Source organism: Solea solea, chromosome 8 (genome assembly GCF_958295425.1).
Source record: "Solea solea chromosome 8, fSolSol10.1, whole genome shotgun sequence".
Classification (NCBI taxonomy): domain Eukaryota; kingdom Metazoa; phylum Chordata; class Actinopteri; order Pleuronectiformes; family Soleidae; genus Solea; species Solea solea.
In genome coordinates, this window is record NC_081141.1 from 14,231,870 (window position 1) to 14,256,022 (window position 24,153).

Genomic DNA, 24,153 nt, shown 5'->3' on the forward strand with positions numbered 1-24,153 from the left:
GCCATCTCCTACATATTTCAACAATTTATAGATCAAAAATGTTTGACTCATTATAGTAGAGATGCATTAATGTGGCAGAATCAAGCTGTAAAGTTCCACAGATCTGTGCAGTATTCTTCAGACATACAATTTATTGAAAATAATTCACAACAAATTGGATAAATACAAAAAAATTAAGCTTTATTTTCAACTTTGTGTTTCATAAGGAAACGTGGAAATGGGAAAAATATAATGTTCTGCTTCCATGATTGATGTGATTTGATACATACATGTGAAAACAGTGGACTTCATGAAACCTGTACAAACAAGAACACACACTAACACCCACATGCTGTTTTCTGAGCATCACTGAGTGTAAACTTTAGTGATGTCATTGTATTTCCCCTCTGGTGCATCATACTTGGTCTTTGGTGGTGTGTAGACAGGACCTTTATGACTGAAGGGAAACAGAAGTGGGTCTGGCTTCAGTGCTGCCAGGTACAGCTCTTCTGACTCCAACTTGAGCTCCTCCAATGCTTCTCTCTGGGCTTCCAGTGCAAGTTCAACAGCCTGCACTTCAGCCAAATCCTGCTTCTGCAATAACAAAGACAGAGGCACATTTTAAATAACGCCCACACTAGCTGCACACGATGGGAGAGCAGAGGTAAGAAGCAATATAAAAGTTAAAAAGTTGTGATGGAGATTGTGTGTGACCTGTTTGTATTGACTCCACTCCTTCAGCAGCATGGCTCGACCCTCACTTTCTTCAAATGACAGCCTTGGTGATGAGCGCACCCTTAGTTAGATAAAAGACATATCTATAAAATGCACGTCTATAAAATGAAGTAGGGTTTAATATTAAGATGATCTATTTCTATTGAGCCCATTTCCTGAGGACATTTTTGATATCCTAAATCAGAACAGCCAATATACTCATTTTATGTCAGATTAAAACATCAGTGAATGGGGATTAGTGTTAGGGTTTCCAGATCCCCCATGACTGCATAAACTGCACTTGCAAAGAAGCAGAAACAAAATCTCCTTTGATTCATTTATTTGCTCTCCCTGCTGCTTTATATATTTGTGTGACAACAGCTTCAGGACAGTTACACAAATTTTCCTTTGTCTCAGCTCACTTCAAATGTGACAAATGACCAAGATCTGGCTGATGTTACACTATATTGTTCTCACGGTTAAAAATTACGAGCTGTGTCAGCAGGGCAAGGATCCATAAGCAATACTTAAGGTGTCTTTAGGTGTTTGAAGAACATTTCATGATGATAAGAAAAATAAATAATATCTGTTTTATTCTTTATTGTAAAGTATAGTGTCACCAGACCAGCACTGCAGATAAATTCACATAGTCAACACAACACAAATGTAACAAGTGAAATAGGTTGTACCTTGTATCATCTAAGCATTTGAATGGAGTGACAAAATCCTCTATAGGGATGTATTCTGGTGGAATCTTCTCCATTCTCTTCAGCTTTTTTTTCAGTCGCTCTCTCATTAGCAGTTCTCTTCTGGGGTCAACTTTCTTCTTCTTTTTGGGCTCCCCTCTTAAGAAACACAAAGCATAGCTCAATGTGAGATATTCAAGCACCATATACATTTAGAAAGGCACATGTGATATGAAACAAGATACTGTCTGATTTGGGTTGTCATAATGATGTAAGCAAACACATGGGATTACTTTGATACATTTTAAACAGTCAATACAGTGAAAAGGCAAAGGCGCTGGGTTATTTTATCTCCATCACTTGCATTCAAGAAATGGATATTCAAGAACAGGAATTTTGGGGGGCAATGTGTTATTATTTGTACACAGCAAAGATGTTAAACTCTGGCTAAGTACCTAAGTGACCGGTGATCTTACCTGAGTGGAGCAGATGTCTTCAGTGTCATCACTGAAGCAATCCACGGACTCAGGGTGACTGCATGGTGATGTTTCCCCGACAAGACGCTGAAAACACACACACGTTTGTGTTTGTCAACCACCGAGCTAAGTCTGCTGCTGTCACTTCTCTTCACTTCTGAAGAATAACCTTAGCCATGTTAGCTCCGGGTAGCTAACACCCCATCAGTTATCACTAAAATACAGACATACACTTACCTTGACGCGACGGTCTGTCGGGACAAACCCCTACATATAAGCCCTAAAACCATGTTCCCACTGTGTAAAGTTTTAATTTAAACACATATTAAAGTCACACAAACGCTCGCGTGTAGAACTACAACACTGATTTGTCTCGTCCCCTTGCCTGAGTGAAAGACTGCGCACGTTGATGACGTAGTTCTCTCGCGCATGAGCACTTTAGCGTGTTTTGTACAGAAAGGTCAAATATGTGTACTTAATACATGCGATCGACAATCATTGAAAAAATCTGACAAGAATAAAAATGTTTTAGCCCTATTTTTCAACATTTCTCGCCGGCCTGGAAGACTTGCTATGTCTCTACGTGTGTGTTTGTTTTCAGGCGGTGTATATCGGGAAACCCCGTTTTGTCAAATGACTCCAGTCCTGAAGATGGCGGTAATTCAGATAAAAGCTGTTGTTCGCCGTCACTAATCGAAAGAAGAAGAGTGGAATTGTTAGCGTCATCGGCGGTAGAATTGAGGGGAAAGGTCGCAGCCGTCAGGGGTAGTTTTATTTACTGTGGACTGTGTCACCGTGTACCAGATTTGTCATTGTGAAGGTTCTATCTTGGCAGCAGTGTGTTATTGAATCACCATCATGGCACTTCTCAGAGGTAAGCATTATTTAGCAGACATGATTCAATGCACGCTGCTGTTGGACCATTGTTTTATGATAACACCTTCACGTGTTAATATTATCCTGTACTACTGTCTTATCACAGTGATCAGTTGTTGAAAAGGGTCATGTTAAGTCGATATTTAAACAAGAGTGTGAACACACGTCACTTCAATGTAGGTGAAAGGTGACAAGAAGAGTCCATTCACAGCTTTATGTCGACTGAAGTTTTTCTGCATAAATAAAGTAAAAATACGAGCATGGTGTATGGTTTCAGTGGTATAATCTGATATTTTATATAACCCTGTGTTATTCGCTGCTCTTTGTAAAAGGTGTACTTAATGTAAATAGCTGTATATTCTTATATTTTATGTTGTCTTTTATCTTACTTGATTGTTTATTATTTTTTTCCTCATTATGTATTTTTACATTCTACCTTTTCATCTGTTTTTTTATTGTTTATTGTATTCCTTTTTCATACTTGCCAATTGTTTACCCTTTTTGCTGTTGTAACAAGTGCATTTTACTAGAATTTCAAGTAGAGTCAATCTAATCTAAAATCTAATCTAAAAAAACAAAACAAACCAATATAAAAGCCCACTGTAGTGCAAATGCATGGGCATATCAACGCATCCTCTTTAATCCCCTTTAATTGGCCCCGGGGCCAAATTAAATTTTTTTTTAAACTGAATTGAATTGACTCCTTTGCTTCCAAGGTTAGCACTTAACTTGCCTTTTAAACAGAGTAGAAGAGGTTTTAACTAGACGATTGAAACATTTGGTTTGCTTTTAGAAGTAAAGTGATAAATCACAATTCAGATTTTTCTATAAATGGCTTTGGCATATCATAACTTATTTATATAAGATGACAGATTTCTAGGAAACTTGATTAATAGTGCTAAGGACACTAAAACTGTATTGGTTTTATTCAAAGTGTTATTTACTTGTAATTGACAGATGCTAATACTGAGTATCATATTTGCTCATCCCTCTTGATATATCAGCAATTGGTTGCCCTAATTATTTAAGATTGACATCGACTATAGAAAACCCAACTATAAGTTGGGTTTTCTATAGTCGATGTGTTATGACCCCTTACTTGTTTCACTGTTTTCAGCATCTTGTAAATTTCCTCATAACTTTCTGCACTTCACTGAGTCCTCAGACTGTGACACGGTTGCATCTTCTCTCTACAGGCGTATTTATTGTAGCTGCTAAACGCACTCCATTCGGTACCTATGGTGGTGTGCTGAAGGATCACAGTGCGACAGACCTGGCTGAGCATGCAGCCAAAGCTGCCCTTGCTGCAGGAGGAGTGGCACCAGAGCTGATAAACAGTGTCATCTTGGGCAACGTCATGCAGGCAATTACAATCCAACATACTAGCGGTCATTGAAAAACAAACAAACGGGGTTATCACATTGTTGTGAACATAAAACTCACTTGTATGCAAACCTAGCATCTTTTCTTTTTTCCATCCGTCTACTTTCAGAGCTCATCAGATGCACCCTATATTGCTCGGCATGTGGGTCTGAGGTGTGGTGTTCCTATCCCAGTGCCTGCTCTCACTGTCAACAGACTGTGTGGATCTGGTTTCCAGGCCATCATCAATGGTGCACAGGTAAGAACTCAGTCAAGAGCAAATTTAGATATATATTAATATAACATATTATTGCTTGTAATGCTGCATTATACTCTGAGGCTTTTTTTTAATTCTCTAAATATAACATGACATGACATCAAAAAACACTTACTGTAATATATTGTAATCTTTACCAACACTTTACTCAGTGTCTGTCAGTGTTAGGTAAGGTTGTATAATACATGTCTGTATAAAATGCACTAGATTGTACGTTTGTGCCTAACAAAGCAACAGATCGCTAACACAATCCAATCCAATCTTCCAATCCAAATTTAGTTCTATATCACATTAAAAACAACAGAGTTGACCAAAGTGCTGTACATCATAACAATACATAAAATAGACAGGATAGGAAATAATGTATACTAAAGAAAAGCAATACAACCAATAAAATACACAGTAAAAGATCATATCTATCTCTTAAACATGGTCAGGGAACGTTAAGGAGAATAAGTGGGGGGGTTTGTCAAGATTTAAAAACTGGCAGTGTGGGAGCAAGTTTAAAGTTACACAATTTGGGAGCCACCACAGCAAAGACCCTGTCTCCACGGTGTTTTAATCTCGATCTCGGTACAATAAGAAGGGATTTTTCTGCAGACCTCAGTAATCGTGATCACTGAGGTAAGACAAGACCATTTAACGCTTTGTGAATAAAAAGCAGGATTTCAAAATTGGTTCTAATGCAGAGATGGTTTTTTTTTTTTGACTGGAGATCAGCAATCACCTCAATCGCTTACATCATGACATATATTTCATGTTACCTGTGTTTGATGTAGTGGGGTCTGATTTTCTTTCTCTCTAAAGAAAATGGAGATAATCAGGACATGGTATTTGCAGATATTTAACAGTAAAAACTGTATCAGGGTTTGGGCCCACAAAAACTGATTGGTGTATATGGAATATTTCACATATACCAGTTTAAAACAGTGTTTTTTTTTTCTCAAAAACAAATATTTTATATTTTGTGTTTGTAGGAGATTTGCCTGAAGGAGTCAGAGGTGGTTCTGTGTGGAGGCTCAGAGAGCATGAGCCAAGCCCCGTATGCCGTTCGCAACGTGCGATTTGGTACAAAGTTTGGATTCGATCTCAAGGTTAGTTTTCATTGATTTTCTCCACATTTTTTTTATCTGCAGAAACTTGACTCGGATGCACTTGAAATGCAGCTAGTGAGTAAACTGCAATAGCTTAACCTCTCCTTGTTTCTCCTGGCAGTTAGAAGACACTTTATGGGCTGGCCTGACTGACCTTCACATTAAAATCCCCATGGGCATCACAGCAGAAAACCTGGCAGAGAAATACCAGATCACTCGAGAAGACTGTGATAACTATGCATTCCAGACGCAACAAAAGTGGAAGGCTGGTAAGACACAATTCTTTGTTTTTTCTAAGATATTTCATTTGATTATGTGTTTGATCATAAAAAAGTCAATCAGTTAATGTGACCATTTATAATTACATTAAAAAAAACTAAATGACTGAACTGTTTTATCAATTATTGCACTAATTTGCTGCCACCTTGAGGTCTCTTGAATGCACCTTGAAGCATTTTTCATAGCCCAACATTTTGTGAAAACTGCATTAGCTTCACTAGCTAAGTTGTTCACTAGCCGGAGTTTATAATATTCAAATATTTGACAAATTATTCCCTTGAAAAAATGTTATAGCATTTTTGCTTTAAATATCCATCCCTAATTGTAATGTACCGCATTTATGAAAAATACTTTTTTTTATTATTTCAAGACATTTATGCAGAAACTACAGCGACTAAATCGTGATATTTTTCTTTGTACAGCTCATGAGGCTGGGTACTTCACAGCTGAAATTGCTCCAATTGATGTAAAAGCTAAGAAAGGCAAGGTGTCCATGGCTCAGGACGAACACCCACGACCTCAGACCACAATGGAACAGATGGCAAAACTGCCCACTGTCTTCAAGAAGGGAGGAACCGTCACTGCGGCCAATGCTTCAGTGAGTTAAAGCCCAAAGTCCTGCCTCTATTTTCTGTGTTGATTAGTGTGTAATTTTTAATTTAAGTGGATGGTCAAACATTTTAGTTGTATTTCCAATTTAGTTAATGATAGGCTGCTGTGGATAAGACACACTCGTGGAAGAGTCATTTAAATCCTACTCGATAAAAATCAAACCAACAAAGAAGATTGACTTTCTTGGTTAAGGAATAACTTTTGATAAAAAGAACCAAGGAATATTTGTTATGGTTCATGGTAATGTTATGTAGAATTCCACAATTTAAGTTGAAGATATCATATATGTTAATATAAACACCATGAGGAATAATAATGTCGTTCTTGATGTCCAGGGTGTATCTGATGGTGCTGCTGCATTGGTGATCGCAAGTGAAGACGCGGTGAAGGAGCACAAACTCACTCCAATGAGCAGAATCGTGTCCTATCATGTGTCTGGCTGTGACCCGAGCATTATGGGAATTGGTGAGTGACACTGCTCTCATGGAGAGGCAGGTTATCACTTGGGAGGAATGTACAGCTAATCCACTGTTGAGGTATTGATATTGTGGTCTCTGATAGTTAGAAAGTCTGTTTCCTTCTGATCGTCTTAGGTCCAGTTCCAGCAGTCACAGAAGCTCTGAAAAAAGCTGGTCTGACTCTCAACGACATGGATCTGGTTGAGGTTTGTTACCTGTGGAAAAACAATATCTGTGACATGACATTGTAGTAGTATTTAATCAGTGGTGGATGAAGAACTCAGATCTTCATTCAAGAGATGTGAAAATGTGTCTCTTTCATTACAGTTGTTAGTAGCTCATATGTTAATTCATTTGCTGCGATTGCCACAATATTAACATAAATCATCACTAATTGATGTCTTTTTCTAATGGTTAAATCTTATTTCATGTGAGAATTGCTTTGATTTACTCAAGCACCTCTCTTTCTTTCACACAAACACAGAGACACTCAGAAATATGCTGGCAATAGATACATCTTTACTTACAGACAGTCATGACATCTGTTTGTATTTCAATAATAAAAAAAAGCCCAGATCTGATCATATGTGGTTACAGATGACTCATGCAGGACACATTGCTCTGTGTTTCATGTCCTTTGCACAGGTGAATGAGGCGTTTGCCCCTCAGTACCTGGCTGTTGCTAAAGCTCTTGAAATCGATCCACGGAAAAGCAACGTTAATGGCGGCGCTATCGCCATAGGACATCCTCTCGCTGCTTCTGGAGCTCGGATCACTGCTCACCTGGCTCATGAGCTCAGGTAGCCAAGTGCTTATTAGCAGTTATTACACACAAGTGATCCACTGTATCAGCTGAAAAGTGACTTTGAGTAATGATTTTTGTTTCCGACAGGCGACGAGGAGGCAAGTACGCTGTCGGCTCTGCCTGCATCGGAGGTGGTCAGGGCATTGCCATCGTCTTGGAAAATTGCTGATTGAGGAAACGGTATCTGAGGAATTTCTGTCAAAGGATGTTCCACACACATTTTCTCGACTTCAGTAAAATGACACCCATGTCACATGTGCTGATGAGTGGTTAATGTTCTCCTCAGTGCTGCTGTTTCACTATCACACAAACTAACATTATTTCTGACTTTTTTCAGTCTGTTTATACAAAGTGCTACCTGAATGTTTCAGGTCATTGTTGCCTTGGAAAGCCTGTGAAAATGCAAAGGTGTTTCTGATCAATGCACTAGAGTAATGTACGAGTCTGTCGTCACATGTCTGAAGTACAAAGGTAGTTCCTTGGTAACATTAACCAATGCAGCATATTATTGCCAACTACTACTTTTTGGGCAGAGTAAGGTTTAAAGGAACTGTGAACTTTCATGTTTGCCTTAAAATGCTCTCTATCACACCTTTATCAGGAATGAGTGCTGCACTATATGTTTGATTTGTGATGGCTTCAGCAAAAACTCATTTTGTATTTCTGTGTCAAAGAACCTCAGCCTTTTGTTAAAAGAAATAAAGTTTTCATCAGCAGCCCTTGATAACAGCCTCCCTATGTTTGTTTTCTCAATTTATCAAGAAACTAAGATTTAAACAGTACAGTGTTTAGGGTTTTCTTTTACTGGTAATTTTGTACACAATTACATAATGTAGCTTAATTACTTATATTCAATAGAGAGACTTGCTTGACACTTGCTGCAGGAGATATTGATATACACAATGTATATATCTCCCAATCTCAATATCGCTGATACAGGGAATTTCATGGTGGTATTTTCTGACATTATACCACCAGATTATATAATTATATACTGCAGATTTCACACTGACAACAGTGTATTATTTGGTGCAGTTTAAAAAGCAACAAATGTTTCACATCAAACCCCTGCAAATGAATAAAAAGTCAATTGTTTTGCTATTTTGCTGAGCTACATGTCATTACCTTCATTGTCTGTAATAATAAGATGGCTGCCTTTATCCATAGCCACTGTCTTATTTTATCTTTCTTGGGTTTATTTCCTGCTTTTCTAGGGCCCTATGTGGTTCAAAAAAATGTATATGTTTAAATGTTCTGAAAGTCTATATCAATTAACACAATAACACAAAAGGGCAATATTTGCTGCTTCAACTGCTGGAAATCAGCTGAATCTTAGAGAGACGATTTCATAGTACATATTGTGATATTTTCTCTTTAGTATGTTGTATGTTGTCCAAAATCAGTCAAAAAAGTCATAGTATAGTATCTCGTCCAAAATCAGTCAAAAAAGTCATAGTATAGTATGTCGTCCAAAATCAGTCAAAAAAGTCATAGGTTAGTATGTCGTCCAAAATGTGCCAAAAATGTCATAGGTTAGTATGTCGTTCAAAATCAGTCAAAAAAGTCATAGTATAGTATGTCGTTCAAAATCAGTCAAAAAAGTCATAGGTTAGTAAGTTGTCCAAAATGTGACAAAAATGTCATAGGTTAGTATGTCGTTCAAAATCAGTCAAAAAAGTCATAGGTTAGTATGTCGTCCAAAATGTGACAAAAATGTCATAGGTTAGTATGTCGTCCAAAATCAGTCAAAAAAGTCATAGGTTAGTATGTCGTCCAAAATGTGCCAAAAATGTCATAGGTTAGTATGTCGTTCAAAATCAGTCAAAAAAGTCATAGTATAGTATGTCGTCCAAAATGTGCCAAAAAAGTCATAGGTTAGTAAGTTGTCCAAAATGTGACAAAAATGTCATAGGTTAGTATGTCGTTCAAAATCAGTCAAAAAAGTCATAGGTTAGTATGTCGTCCAAAATGTGACAAAAATGTCATAGGTTAGTATGTCGTCCAAAATCAGTCAAAAAAGTCATAGTATTGTATGTCGTTCAAAATCAGTAAAGAAAGTCATAGGTTAGTATGTCGTTCAAAATCAGTCAAAAAAGTCATAGTATAGTATGTCGTCCAAAATGTGACAAAAAAGTCATAGGTTAGTATGTCGTTCAAAATCAGTCAAAAAAGTCATAGTATAGTATGTCGTTCAAAATCAGTCAAAAAAGTCATAGTATAGTATGTCGTCCAAAATGTGACAAAAAAGTCATAGGTTAGTATGTCGTCCAAAATGTGCCAAAAAAGTCATAGTATAGTATGTCGTTCAAAATCAGTCAAAAAAGTCATAGTATAGTATGTCGTTCAAAATCAGTCAAAAAAGTCATAGGTTAGTATGTCGTCCAAAATGTGCCAAAAAAGTCATAGGTTAGTATGTCGTCCAAAATGTGACAAAAATGTCATAGGTTAGTATGTCGTCCAAAATGTGACAAAAATAGGTTAGTATGTCGTCCAAAATGTGACAAAAATGTCATAGGTTAGTATGTCGTCCAAAAGGAGACAAAAATGTCATAGGTTAGTATGTCGTCCAAAATGTGCCAAAAACGTCATAGTTTAGTATGTCGTCCAAAATGTGCCAAAAAAGTCATAGGTTAGTATGTCGTCCAAAATGTGACAAAAACGTCATAGGTTAGTATGTCGTCCAAAAAGTAACAAAAATGTCATAGGTTAGTATGTCGTCCAAAATGTGACAAAAAAGTCATAGGTTAGTGTTGCGGCTTCCAAACACAAACCTTTTAGCCGCTGAGAGTATATGAGGTTTGGGTCCTCAGGTACGTAGATTTGTGACGCGCTATAGTAGATTATGATAAAGATACGCTGAGATCCAAATATGCTTAGGTGCATTTATTGTAACAAAACAGCACAGAGCTATCACAGCGCAGCAAGGATGGATAAACGTAAAAATGAGACTGGCGGATTAAACAGGAAAAAAGGGTGATAAATGAATGGATGAGTAGCGGTAGCGGTCAACAAAAATTACGGCTACTCCCAACCCTGACTCTCTCTCTCTCTCTCTCTGCGTCACCGGTGAGTGCCCACCTTTACGCACACACACTTCCGCACCGTGCACACGCCCACTCCCAGGTGAACCACGCCCTCTGCAGCACACACACACTCTAACACACCGTGCTGCTCATCTTCAGCCTGTATGTCTCTTACAGTTAGTATGTCGTCCAAAATGTGCCAAAAACGTCATAGGTTAGTATGTCGTCCAAAATGTGCCAAAAACGTCATAGTTTAGTATGTCATCCAAAATGTGACAAAAATGTCATAGATTAGTATGTCGTCCAAAAGGAGACAAAAAAGTCATTGGTTAGTATGTCGTCCAAAATGTGCCAAAAAAGTCATTGGTTAGTATGTCGTCCAAAATGTGCCAAAAAAGTCATAGGTTAGTAAGTTGTCCAAAATGTGACAAAAATTTCATAGGTTAGTATGTCGTCCAAAATGTGACAAAAATGTCATAGGTTAGTATGTCGTCCAAAATGTGCCAAAAAACGTCATAGTTTAGTATGTCGTCCAAAATGTGCCAAAAAAGTCATAGGTTAGTATGTCGTCCAAAATGTGACAAAAACGTCATAGGTTAGTATGTCGTCCAAAAAGTGACAAAAATGTCATAGGTTAGTATGTCGTCCAAAATGTGACAAAAAAGTCATAGGTTAGTATGTCGTCCAAAATGTGACAAAAACGTCATAGGTTAGTATGTCGTCCAAAATGTGCCAAAAACGTCATAGTTTAGTATGTCATCCAAAATGTGCCAAAAAAGTCATAGGTTAGTATGTCGTCCAAAATGTGACAAAAATGTCATAGGTTAGTATGTCGTCCAAAATGTGACAAAAAATGTCATAGGTTAGTATGTCGTCCAAAATGTGCCAAAAATGTCATAGTTTAGTATGTCGTCCAAAATGTGCCAAAAAAGTCATAGGTTAGTATGTCGTCCAAAATGTGACAAAAATGTCATACGTTAGTATGTCGTCCAAAATGTGACAAAAATGTCATACGTTAGTATGTCGTCCAAAATGTGACAAAAATGTCATAGGTTAGTATGTCGTCCAAAATGTGACAAAAATGTCATACGTTAGTATGTCGTCCAAAATGTGACAAAAATGTCATAGGTTAGTATGTCGTCCAAAATGTGACAAAAATGTCATAGTTTTACAAACCGTCTAACATGTGACACAAAAACAACATGTGTCAGGACGACAAGTTGCTACAGTGGCCTAATGGATAAGACACCCGTCTCCAACTCCAGGTATCGTGGGTTCAAGTCCCATCTGAGGTTACACTGTCCTATGTGTGACAGAAATGCCATGTTTTAGAATGTCGTCCAAAATGTGACAAAAAAGTCATAGGTTAGTATGTCGTCCAAAATGTGACAAAAATGTCATAGATTAGTATGTCGTCCAAAATGTGCCAAAAAAGTCATAGGTTAGTATGTCGTCCAAAATGTGACAAAAATGTCATAGTTTAGTATGTCGTCCAAAATGTGACAAAATGTCATAGGTTAGTATGTCGTCCAAAATGTGCCAAAAAAGTCATAGGTTAGTATGTCGTCCAAAAAGTAACAAAGATGTCATAGGTTAGTATGTCGTCCAAAATGTGACAAAAAAGTCATAGGCTAGTATGTCGTCCAAAATCAGTCAAAAAAGTCATAGTATAGTATGTCGTTCAAAATCAGTCAAAAAAGTCATAGTATAGTATGTCGTCCAAAATGTGACAAAAATGTCATAGGTTAGTATGTCGTCCAAAATGTGCCAAAAAAGTCATAGGTTAGTATGTCGTCCAAAATGTGCCAAAAAAGTCATAGGTTAGTATGTCGTCCAAAATCAGTCAAAAAAGTCATAGTATAGTATGTCGTCCAAAATGTGACAAAAAAGTCATAGGTTAGTATGTCGTCCAAAATGTGACAAAAATGTCATAGTTTTACAAACCGTCTAACATGTGACACAAAAACAACATGTGTCAGAACGACAAGTTGCTACAGTGGCCTAATGGATAAGACACCCGTCTCCAACTCCAGGTATCATGGGTTCAAGTCCCATCTGAGGTCCCACTGTCCTATGTGTGACAGAAATGCCATGTTTTAGAATGTCGTCCAAAATGTGACAAAAAAGTCATAGGTTAGTATGTCGTCCAAAATGTGACAAAAAAGTCATAGGTTAGTATGTCGTCCAAAATGTGACAAAAATGTCATAGGTTAGTATGTCGTCCAAAATGTGACAAAAAAGTCATAGGTTAGTATGTCGTCCAAAATGTGACAAAAATGTCATTATGTCGTCCAAAATGTGCCAAAAAAGTCATAGGTTAGTATGTCGTCCAAAATGTGACAAAAATGTCATAGATTAGTATGTCGTCCAAAAGGAGACAAAAAAGTCATAGATTAGTATGTCGTCCAAAAGGAGACAAAAAAGTCATAGATTAGTATGTCGTCCAAAAGGAGACAAAAAAGTCATTGGTTAATATGTCCTCCAAAATGTGCCAAAAAAGTCATAGGTTAGTATGTCGTCCAAAATGTGACAAAAAAGTCATAGGTTAGTATGTCGTCCAAAATGTGACAAAAATGTCATAGGTTAGTATGTCGTCCAAAATGTGCCAAAAAAGTCATAGGTTAGTATGTCGTCCAAAATGTGACAAAAATGTCATAGGTTAGTATGTCGTCCAAAATGTGACAAAAATGTCATAGGTTAGTATGTCGTCCAAAATGTGCCAAAAAAGTCATAGGTTAGTATGTCGTCCAAAATGTGCCAAAAATGTCATAGGTTAGTATGTCGTCCAAAATGTGACAAAAATGTCATAGGTTAGTATGTCGTCCAAAATGTGACAAAAATGTCATAGGTTAGTATGTCGTCCAAAATGTGACAAAAATGTCATAGGTTAGTATGTCGTCCAAAATGTGCCAAAAAAGTCATTGGTTAGTATGTCGTCCAAAATGTGCCAAAAAAGTCATAGGTTAGTAAGTTGTCCAAAATGTGACAAAAATTTCATAGGTTAGTATGTCGTCCAAAATGTGCCAAAAATGTCATAGGTTAGTATGTCGTCCAAAATGTGCCAAAAATGTCATAGGTTAGTATGTCGTCCAAAATGTGCCAAAAACGTCATAGTTTAGTATGTCGTCCAAAATGTGCCAAAAAAGTCATAGGTTAGTATGTCGTCCAAAATGTGACAAAAACGTCATAGGTTAGTATGTCGTCCAAAAAGTAACAAAAATGTCATAGGTTAGTATGTCGTCCAAAATGTGACAAAAAAAGTCATAGGTTAGTATGTCGTCCAAAATGTGACAAAAACGTCATAGGTTAGTATGTCGTCCAAAATGTGCCAAAAACGTCATAGTTTAGTATGTCATCCAAAATGTGACAAAAATGTCATAGGTTAGTATGTCGTCCAAAATGTGCCAAAAATGTCATAGTTTAGTATGTCGTCCAAAATGTGACAAAAAAGTCATAGGTTAGTAAGTTGTCCAAAATGTGACAAAAATTTCATAGGTTAGTATGTCGTCCAAAATGTGACAAAAATGTCATAGGTTAGTATGTCGTCCAAAATGTGCCAAAAATGTCATAGGTTAGTATGTCGTCCAAAATGTGCCAAAAACGTCATAGTTTAGTATGTCGTCCAAAATGTGCCAAAAAAGTCATAGGTTAGTATGTCGTCCAAAATGTGACAAAAACGTCATAGGTTAGTATGTCGTCCAAAAAGTAACAAAAATGTCATAGGTTAGTATGTCGTCCAAAATAAGTCAAAAAATGTCATAGGTTAGTATGTCGTCCAAAATCAGTCAAAAAAGTCATAGTATAGTATGTCGTTCAAAATCAGTCAAAAAAGTCATAGGTTAGTATGTCGTCCAAAATGTGACAAAAATGTCATAGGTTAGTATGTCGTCCAAAATGTGACAAAAATGTCATAGGTTAGTATGTCGTCCAAAATGTGCCAAAAAAGTCATAGGTTAGTATGTCGTCCAAAATCAGTCAAAAATGTCATAGGTTAGTATGCCGTCCAAAATCAGTCAAAAAAGTCATAGTATAGTATGTCATTCAAAATCAGTCAAAAAAGTCATAGTATAGTATGTCGTCCAAAAAAAGTAAAAAATCAGTCATAGTATAGAATGTCGTTCAAATCAGTCAAAAAACTCATAGTATAGTATGTCGTCCAAAATCCGTCAAAAAAGTCATAGTACAGTATGTCGTCCAAAAAAAGTCAAAAATCAGTCAAAAAAGTCATACTATAGTACTTCATTCAAAGTCAGTCAAAAAAGTCATACTATAGTATGTCGTCCAAAATTACCTAAAAAAGTCATAGTATAGTATGTCGTCCAAAAACAGTAAAAAATTAGTCAAAAAAGTCATACTATAGTATGTCGTCCAAAATCAGTCAAAAAGTCATAGTATAGTATGTCGTCCAAAATGTGACAAAAATGTCATAGGTTAGTATGTCGTCCAAAATGTGACAAAAAAGTCATAGTATAGTATGTCGTCCAAAATGTGACAAAAATGTCATAGGTTAGTATGTCGTCCAAAATAAGTCAAAAAAGTCATAGGTAAGTATGTCGTCCAAAATGTGACAAAAATGTCATAGGTTAGTATGTCGTCCAAAATGTGACAAAAATGTCATACTATAGTAAGTCGCCCAAAAAACAGTCAAAAAAGTCATAGCATAGTATATTGTCCAAAATTACCTAAAAAAGTCATAGTATAGTATGTCGTCCAAAATTACCTAAAAAAGTCATAGTATAGTATGTGGTCCATAATTACCTAAGAAAGTCATAGTATAGTATGTCGTCCAAAATAAGTTAAAAAAGTCATACTATAGTATGTCATCCAAAATCAGTCAAAAAAGTCATAGTATAGTATGTCGTCCAAAATCAGTCAAAAAGGTCATGGTATAGTATGTCGTCCAAAATCAGTCAAAAAAGTCATAGTATAGTATGTCGTCCAAAATCAGTCAAAAAAGTCATAGCATAGTATGTTGTCCAAAATTACCTAAAAAAGTCATAGTATAGTATGTCGTCCAAAATTACCTAAGAAAGTCATAGTATAGTATGTCGTCCAAATCAGTCAAAAAGTCATTCTATAGTATGTCGTTCAAAATCAGTCAAAAAAGTCATACTGTAGTATGTTGTCTAAAATCAGTCAAAAAAGTAATAGTATAGTATGTCGTTCAAAATCAGTCAAAATAGTCATAGTACAGTATGTCTTCCTAAAAAAGTAAAAAATCAGTCATAGTATAGTATGTCGTTCAAAATCAGTCATAAAGTCATAGTATAGTATGTCGTCCAAAATCAGTCAAAAAAGTCATAGTATAGTATGTCTTCCAAAATCAGTCAAAAAGGTCATAGCATAGTATGTCGTTCAAAATCAGTCAAAAAAGTCATACTATAGTATGTTGTCTAAAATCAGCCAAAAAAGTCATAGGTTAGTATGTCGTGCAAAATGTGCCAAGAAAGTCATAGTATAGTATGTTGTCCAAAATCAGTCAAAAAAGTCATAGTATAATATGTCGTCCAAAATCAGTCAAAAAAGTCATAGTATAATATGTCGTCCAAAATCAGTCAAAAAAGTCATAGAATAATATGTCGTCCAAAATCAGTCAAAAAGGTCATAGTGTAGTATGTTGTCTAAAATCAGTCAAAAAAGTCATAGTATAGTATGTCGTCCAAAATCAGTCAAAAAAGTCATAGAATAATATGTCGTCCAAAATCAGTCAAAAAGGTCATAGTGTAGTATGTTGTCCAAAATCAGTCAAAAAAGTCATAGTATAATATGTCGTCCAAAATCAGTCAAAATAGTCATAGTATAGTATGTCGTCCAAAATCAGTCAAAAAAAGTCATAGTATAATATGTCGTTCAAAATCACTCAAAAAAGTCATACTGTAGTATGTTGTCTAAAATCAGTCAAAAAAGTCATAGTATAGTATGTCGTTCAAAATCAGTCAAAAAAGTAATAGCATAGTATGTTGTCCAAAATCAGTCAAAAAAGTCATAGCATAGTATGTTGTCCAAAATTACCTTAGAAAGTCATACTGTAGTATGTCGTCCAAATCAGTCAAAAAGTAATTCTATAGTATGTCGTCCAAAATCAGTCAATAAAGTCATAGTATAGTATGTTGTACAAAATCAGTCAAAAAAATCATGGCATAGTATGTCGTCCAAAATTAGTCAAAAAGGTCATAGTATAGTATGTCGTCCAAAATCAGTCAAAAAGGTCATAGCATAGTATGTCGTTCAAAATCAGTCAAAAAAGTCATACTGTAGTATGTTGTCTAAAATCAGTCAAAAAAGTAATAGTATAGTATGTCGTTCAAAATCAGACAAAATAGTCATAGTATAGTATGTCGTCCAAAAACAGTCACAAAGTCATAGTATAGTATGTTGTACAAAATCAGTCAAAAAGTCATACTATAGTATGTTGTCAAAAATCAGTCAAAATAGTCATAGTATAGTATGTTGTACAAAATCAGTCAAAAAACTCATGGCATAGTATGTCGTCCAAAATTAGTCAAAAAGGTCATAGTATAGTATGTCGTCCAAAATCAGTCAAAAAGGTCATAGCATAGTATGTCGTTCAAAATCAGTCAAAAAAGTCATACTGTAGTATGTTGTCTAAAATCAGTCAATAAAGTAATAGTATAGTATGTCGTCCAAAATCAGTCAAAAAAGTCATAGTATAGTATGTCGTCCAAAAACAGTCAAAAAAGTCATAGTATAGTATGTCGTTCAAAATCAGTCAAAAAAGTCATAGTATAGTATGTCGTCCAAAATCAGTCAAAAAAGTCATAGTAAAGTATGTCGTCCAAAAACAGTCAAAAAAGTCATAGTATAGTATGTCGTCCAAAATCAGTCAAAAAAGTCATAGTATAGTATGTCGTCCAAAAACAGTCAATAAAGTCATAGTATAGTATGTCGTCCAAAATCAGTCAAAAAAGTCATAGTATAGTATGTCGTTCAAAATCAGTCAAAAAAGTCATAGTATAGTATGTCGTCCAAAATCAGTCAAAAAAGTCATAGTAAAGTATGTCGTCCAAAAACAGTCAAAAAAGTCATAGTATAGTATGTCGTCCAAAATCAGTCAAAAAAGTCATAGTATAGTATGTCGTCCAAAAACAGTCAAAAAAGTCATAGTATAGTATGTCGTCCAAAATCAGTCAAAAATGTCATAGTATAGTATGTCGTTCAAAATCAGTCAAAAAAGTCATAGTATAGTATGTCTTTCAAAATCAGTCAAAAAAGTCATAGTATAGTATGTCGTCCAAAATCAGTCAAAAAAGTCATAGTATAGTATGTCGTCCAAAATCTGTCAAAAAGTCATAGTATAGTATGTCGTTCAAAATCACCTAAAAAAGTCATAGTATAGTATGTCGTTCAAAATCACCTAAAAAAGTCATAGTATAGTATGTCGTTCAAAATCACCTAAAAAAAGTCATAGTATAGTATGTCGTCCAAAACCAGTCAAAAAAGTCATAGTATAGCATGTCGTCCAAAATCACCTAAAAAAGTCATAGTATAGTATGTCGTTCAAAATCACCTAAAAAAGTCATAGTATAGTATGTGTGTAGTAAATAGTTGGTTGTGCCGGATGCTGCACGTCCTCTGTTCCCTCTTCAAGAAGTGAGCGTCAGTCTAATTCATTTTTCTTCTAACTTGTAATTGATAATGTAGTTTACATATTGTTTGAATGATAGTGGAATTTCTGTAATGCGTAACTGGCGATACGTGTGTGGTGCTTTTGCATATGGGGTGTGCGCCGTTGTCATGAGTCGTGCACTGTTGTTATTGTTGTCACGTTGTTGTTTCGAGTATTTGAGTATTTGATATTGTGAGATTTGAACACAGTCATCAGGTTGGCATTGTTGGTGTGATAGCATTATCCAGCTGCAACTTTGTGTCAAATGTGCTGTGGTCCCCTCTCTCACATGCTACTGTGTTTTTGTTGTCAGGGTATATGAGAGTAATATGTGGTATTTCTGGATTATTAGATGTTCCTGCATGGCCCCACCACAATTTCCAGACCAAAATCGCCACTGAGTATTCGTATAGTGTGTGTGTGTGCGCCGTAGAAAGTTCAGCTGTTTACTATGGTTGCCTCGGCGACGATCCTGCCGCAAAGCATGCTGGTCTGAAATAAAATGCAGAGAGAAACACCGGAGAGATCGGCCTCATCCAGCCTATCACGTGAGCCAGTGCGTTACTATGAGCCAATGGGAGCACGTCGAGGCAGCAGCCTCCAACCGATACACCCACAGTAGTTTTGTGTCAACCAGTTCGCGGGAGTTGTCACTTGAGGAGCATTATTCCCTTTCAAACTCGAGAAACCGCAACCGGGAACCGAGCAGGTGAATTTTACACTCTTGCATGCGTAATATGAGACACTGTTTAATTTATTATCTCTTCACTGTTGTCGAAACGGCAGCTGTTTGTGCTCAGACTGCGCTTTTTTCCGTTCGCTGGATGAATGAGCGACTTCATCATCGCAGTCAGTCTGCATGTGGCGTTGTGTTGCTAGCAGCGCATAATCTGTTTTTGTTTTTTACTGAAAAATACTATATAATTGTGGGTGTGGTATTGAGTTTAATCTGCATGCTACGGTCGTTATTTTTGTATTTTTTTGTTGCTTTGCAGCATTAGCCACTGGCAGCAACGTGCTCTGTGTACTTGGCTCTCTGTTCAAACGGTTTCACATCCAAAGTTTTGGTCATTTTAGGCGATCACCTCAAATATCCTGCGTATCCATAGAAACTACGCAGAGCGCGCATCTAGTGAGCTCGACGCTCATGGAAATTGTTATGCAACCCTTGGAGAAATGGCAAATTCCAGTAACATTTGACAGGTGTTATATAATAACTTCGCCGCTCCCGAGCCGTTTTGTATTCTATCATTTGTGATCCGCTATTGTAATAAATCGACGACGACGATGATGGTGATAATGGTGGGGACTGCTGGGATGCTGAGACTCAATTGTCGCTGTGTGTGTGTGCGTCTTCATGTCTTTATTAGGCTTTATTAGGTTTAAAACCCCAGCGTTGTGCGTCCTCAGGCCCTCACTCAAAACAGTCTTCAGATGGTTACGACTCGGTTTCTAAATGTGTTTTTAGTTAAGACTAAGGTTAGTTGTTAAGTTATAAATCGTTCGGATAAGTGGGCCTGGGAATCCATTATGTCAATGAATGTCTTCACAGTTACAGTGTGTGTGTGTTTACGCTCGGTTGTGTTGCCTCTTTAGAACCTTTTTCTGGTACAAAACACGCGCCGTTAGTCTTCACGAGGACCTAGTTTTTGAGGCCAAAATGTGAGTTGTATTAGTCCAAATGACTGGAAGTCAACGCAGAGTTCCGACAAGAATAGCTGCGCAAATCTGTGTGTTTGTGTGCGTGAGCGAGAGAGAGAGAGAGCGAGATGCTGCTGTGAAGATGATGACGAGTTCTCCACTGTGTTTTGGTTTCCCAGGGCAACCATGTCTGACAGAAAGGCAGTGATAAAAAACGCCGACATGTCGGAGGACATGCAGCAGGACGCGGTGGAGTGCGCCACTCAGGCCCTGGAGAAGTATAACATCGAGAAAGATATCGCTGCATACATTAAAAAGGTAAAAAAAAACACACAAAAAATATCATCACGCCCATCATCATATCCTCAGATTAGCATTTGCAATTGTTTCCACTGTTCCTGTGGAACAAGTCACATACCATCCACATCACCAGTGACGGCATTCCTGTTCACAGTAGAGAGGGACACGCCTACAGTCAGCATTGTCATAGAAACAGCTTCACACACTGTATGACTGTATATTTACCGCTGTGGACCCCCAAGTGTTAATAACTTAACATGTTTGTGTTTTTAAGCGGTTTTAAGACCAAATCCCCTGCAAAATTGTCTATAAAAATTCTCAAAGATGTAAAAAAAAAAATAAAGTACATTACCAGTGAAAGGGAATTATTAAATGCCACACACAGTTAGCAGACCTAAGTGGACAATGACCTCAGAATTTGGTAAAAAGCCCCAGCTTTTGGGCATGGAATGAGCTGCACAACATAATTTCACTACAAACGCTGCCTTCTTTTAACACCTTCAGAGGCATTTTATGGGCCGTCATGAAAGAAACCTGTTGTTTTACATAAAGCCTTTTTGACCTTTTTCAGCTTTCGGTGTACACTTATCAATATTATATTACATGTAAAATAATCCCAATTGTCCAAAACATGACATCAATTCTTAGAAGACGCAGCTTTCAAAACCAAATAATGAATCTCGATAAATAAAAACTAGTTCTAATGCTGGGTATTAATGTTTGTCACTTGTTTTCACTTCCCACCATCTACAAAATGAATGCTTTGCTGGACTGTGATTTCTTGCAATAAGAGATATTCTGCTTGCATCCAAATGGTTTCCCAAAATGTTTGAATATGATCTTCCTTTGTCCCACACAGGAGTTTGACAAGAAATACAACCCGACCTGGCATTGCATCGTTGGGAGGAACTTTGGCAGCTACGTGACTCATGAGACGAAGCATTTCATCTACTTTTACTTGGGTCAGGTGGCCATTCTGCTGTTCAAATCAGGCTGAGGGGGATTCATATTTTTTTTTCCAACACCACCTGACCATACATACAGTACTGACTGACTCGATAAAGGCACTTATCATTCCTTGGCAAGGGGCTGCTGCCTTTTTTTTGTGCTGCTTTCTACTTTGTTCTGTTTTAAGGTTAAAAGAAAACCCATGGCCATGTTAAAGAGATGAAACACGTCTATTTATTTTTGTCCTGTTACATGACATGTCATTTTTTTAATTAAAGCATAGCTGTTAAGCTGTCTGGGTCCAATGTCTGCTGGTGTCATTTCACTTATTTCATCTTGCACTAAAATAACCAGTACATTGAGAAAGGTACTACAGGTACCTGTCATGTTTTAGGCAACACACTTCTAATGACTATCACTTATAATCACTATAAGAGATATTGTCAGTACATTACAAAGTGTATGTCTGTGTGCATTTGATAGACTAGCATCATCATGTCTAAGGTGAAGGTGCTATGAAAATGGCTCCACATTGTATTACTACTAATACTGTGACACCTATTGCTTTTCCATCAATGTTATTTGAACTGTTATGTTGAGAGAATTTGCAAAGTGATGATAATGTCACTTACGTGTAACCTTGTTCCAGGAAGCACATAGTTTTAGTTAATTTCTTGTAATCGCTCAGTGGCACTGGTTTGGACCAAATTCTCCTTGTAGGGTTCCTTTTCCCTGAATGTAGACCTCTGAATTCTCCTTGCTGAGTGAAGTTAACAACTGGGGTCAGAAGTGGAATATTCCGGCTGACAGATTGTGGCCAGGAGAGACAGATGTGCTAAGTTGGAGGTAAAAGGATAGTTTACAGGAAATAACGGAACAAAACAGTAAAACAAGGCAAACCCCAGACAACATGATGGCAAGAAGTGGATGCTCATTTTCGGAGGAGCTGAGAGGCTACTGTGTACCTAAAGCTGGCAGGTTGCCATCTCAATCAGCACAGGAGTTGTATTAACTAAGGACACTAGAGACTGCAAGCTGAGTACTGTAATTGCAGAAAAGATCCAGCTATAGAATTAAGAAATAAATTAAATGCCGAGGAAAATGGAAAAAAATAATAAAGCTGCAAGCAGCATTGTGCAGGCCCTCGCACAATATTTTGATACAAAATATGAAAATGTTTTCATCTCAACAAAACAAAAATTACAAAATATTTGTATTGTATTCAAGTACATGTATCAGAAAGACTGCCCGTCCCACGATAATATTTACTATAGTATATCCTATACTATGTGGTGTATGTGTCATTTTCAATGCCTTGGTATAATAAAGGTACAGTATGATGTCAAAGTGTCAGATGTGTGTTTTGTTTGTTGTCAGTGTTTAGAGGTATTCATAAGGTGAGGTTAAAATGTTTAAAACCATTAAGCATAAAATGTACTCAAGTGTTTAAATTATTATAATAGATTATTGGACGAAGTCACCTGTATTTTATATACTGGGTTGTGGATCTTAGTTGTGCGAAGTTGATTTTAGTATTAAAAGTGTTTCTCTATAGTCCTGAGACTATGAGGACTTCAGCAGAACACCAAGAAAATCAGCTTAAGAGCATCAGGTCCAATAGCTCAGTCTTTGAGGTAATACGTTATCTTAAAATTAAGTGACTCACAATTTCAATACTTAAGACCAAAGAATAGAACTTAAAACCTGTTTGGTAAGAATAGCTTGTGCTGTATGATTTGTTAGTGGGAGGTTAAGTTCAAACCTCATGTTTTATAGTTCCAAGATTCAATTTTAACTGTCAACAGCTCTAAGATAACCTGAAGACCTGAAGGAGCAGGTGGCTCAGACAGTCAGTTCTGATGTCATGGGTTCAATTCTTCAGCACCCAGAGTGAGCATTGAAATGAAAAATCCCAAATGCACCATTAGTTCATGGCATGGTGGATTTGTTTACAACCTTAAGGTTGTTTGGTCTGAAAGGTGGCAGGTTCAGTTCCACAACTGTGGGGTTGTGTGCAGCCCAAAAGGTCAGTCAGACTTTATTCCATTACTGTAGTGTTGTGTCCAGTCAGACAAGCTTGGTTCCACAACCATACAAAGGGGTGAGGGATATTTTATTTTCCATTTCTTAAATTCAGGCCTGTTACAGCAGACAAGAAAGACACTGTTGCCGTGGAACTGAAGCTGCCAGACCACAACAATCCCCCAGTTGCGGACCTGACCTGAGGGGTATTCCAGAAAGCAGGTTCAACACACTCTGAGTCTATCCCTGAACTCTGAGTTGACTTACTCTGAGTCGGGAAACTCTGAGTATCCGGTTCCAGAACAGCTGATCAGAGTTAGTTCAATCAACTCTGAGTATGTTAACCTCGAGGTACGCGCGTGCACAACCACTATAAAAAGCCATCATCAATGGAGCCCCGATACCACGAGTCACCATGACAACCGAGAAAAAAAAGATCAACATATTTCAGTGCGAAGGAGTTGGAGATCCTTTTGCTGGCCTACGGAGAATATGAGCACATATTTCGCCGCGAATGCAACACAGCTGCAGCAGCGAAGGAGAGAGAGACCGCATGGGAGAAAATTGCTGCCGAGTCAACGCGTAAGTTTGAATGTACTATTCCATTGACGTAACATTTAACCGTAAGATCGTAGCATAGCCTATAGTTATGAATATAAGTAGGAATGAAATCTGAGTTTTTCATTTAGGTGCAATCCAACAGGAGAAAGGAGGACTTGGAAGCACCTCAAAATGAAACATAAAAACATCATTCAAAAAGGTAAGGCATATTTTCCTAGGCTATGATTGCACCTCACTTTGATTTATTTTTTTTATTTTTAATTGACTAAGGCTATTAAACGTAACGTAAATATTAATTCAGATTGCAAACATTGAGTTCTGCTCAGCCAACAGAAAGAAGACAGAGGCCCGAAAAACGGGTGGAGGGCCACCTCCACCACCTCTGACAGAGGCTGAGGAGCTGGCTCTCAGCC

The 24,153-nt window shown here is 37.2% G+C and overlaps 3 protein-coding genes across 3 annotated transcripts; 2 read left to right on the forward strand and 1 right to left on the reverse strand.

Annotated features, from left to right (window-relative positions):
* Positions 1 to 159: 159 nt before the first annotated feature.
* Positions 160 to 2,262, reverse strand: mrpl40 (mitochondrial ribosomal protein L40). Its single transcript, XM_058636184.1, has 5 exons — positions 2,093 to 2,262; positions 1,856 to 1,942; positions 1,383 to 1,538; positions 694 to 775; positions 160 to 573 (listed from the first exon to the last, which is right to left on the reverse strand). The coding sequence occupies exons 1-5, from the start codon at positions 2,143 to 2,145 to the stop codon at positions 346 to 348; spliced, it is 606 nt and encodes a 201-aa protein (XP_058492167.1). The 5' UTR covers positions 2,146 to 2,262; the 3' UTR covers positions 160 to 345.
* A 303-nt stretch (positions 2,263 to 2,565) lies between these two features.
* acaa2 (acetyl-CoA acyltransferase 2) lies at positions 2,566 to 8,345 on the forward strand. The gene is made up of 10 exons (XM_058636182.1): positions 2,566 to 2,729; positions 3,928 to 4,094; positions 4,224 to 4,352; positions 5,348 to 5,464; positions 5,586 to 5,733; positions 6,166 to 6,341; positions 6,691 to 6,820; positions 6,949 to 7,019; positions 7,459 to 7,613; positions 7,706 to 8,345. The coding sequence occupies exons 1-10, from the start codon at positions 2,714 to 2,716 to the stop codon at positions 7,785 to 7,787; spliced, it is 1,191 nt and encodes a 396-aa protein (XP_058492165.1). The 5' UTR covers positions 2,566 to 2,713; the 3' UTR covers positions 7,788 to 8,345.
* Positions 8,346 to 18,821: 10,476 nt separating this feature from the next.
* Positions 18,822 to 21,466, forward strand: dynll1 (dynein, light chain, LC8-type 1). Its single transcript, XM_058637164.1, has 3 exons — positions 18,822 to 18,977; positions 20,089 to 20,227; positions 21,069 to 21,466. Exons 1-3 carry the CDS (start codon positions 18,835 to 18,837, stop codon positions 21,204 to 21,206), a joined length of 420 nt encoding a protein of 139 aa, XP_058493147.1. The 5' UTR covers positions 18,822 to 18,834; the 3' UTR covers positions 21,207 to 21,466.
* Positions 21,467 to 24,153: the final 2,687 nt, after the last annotated feature.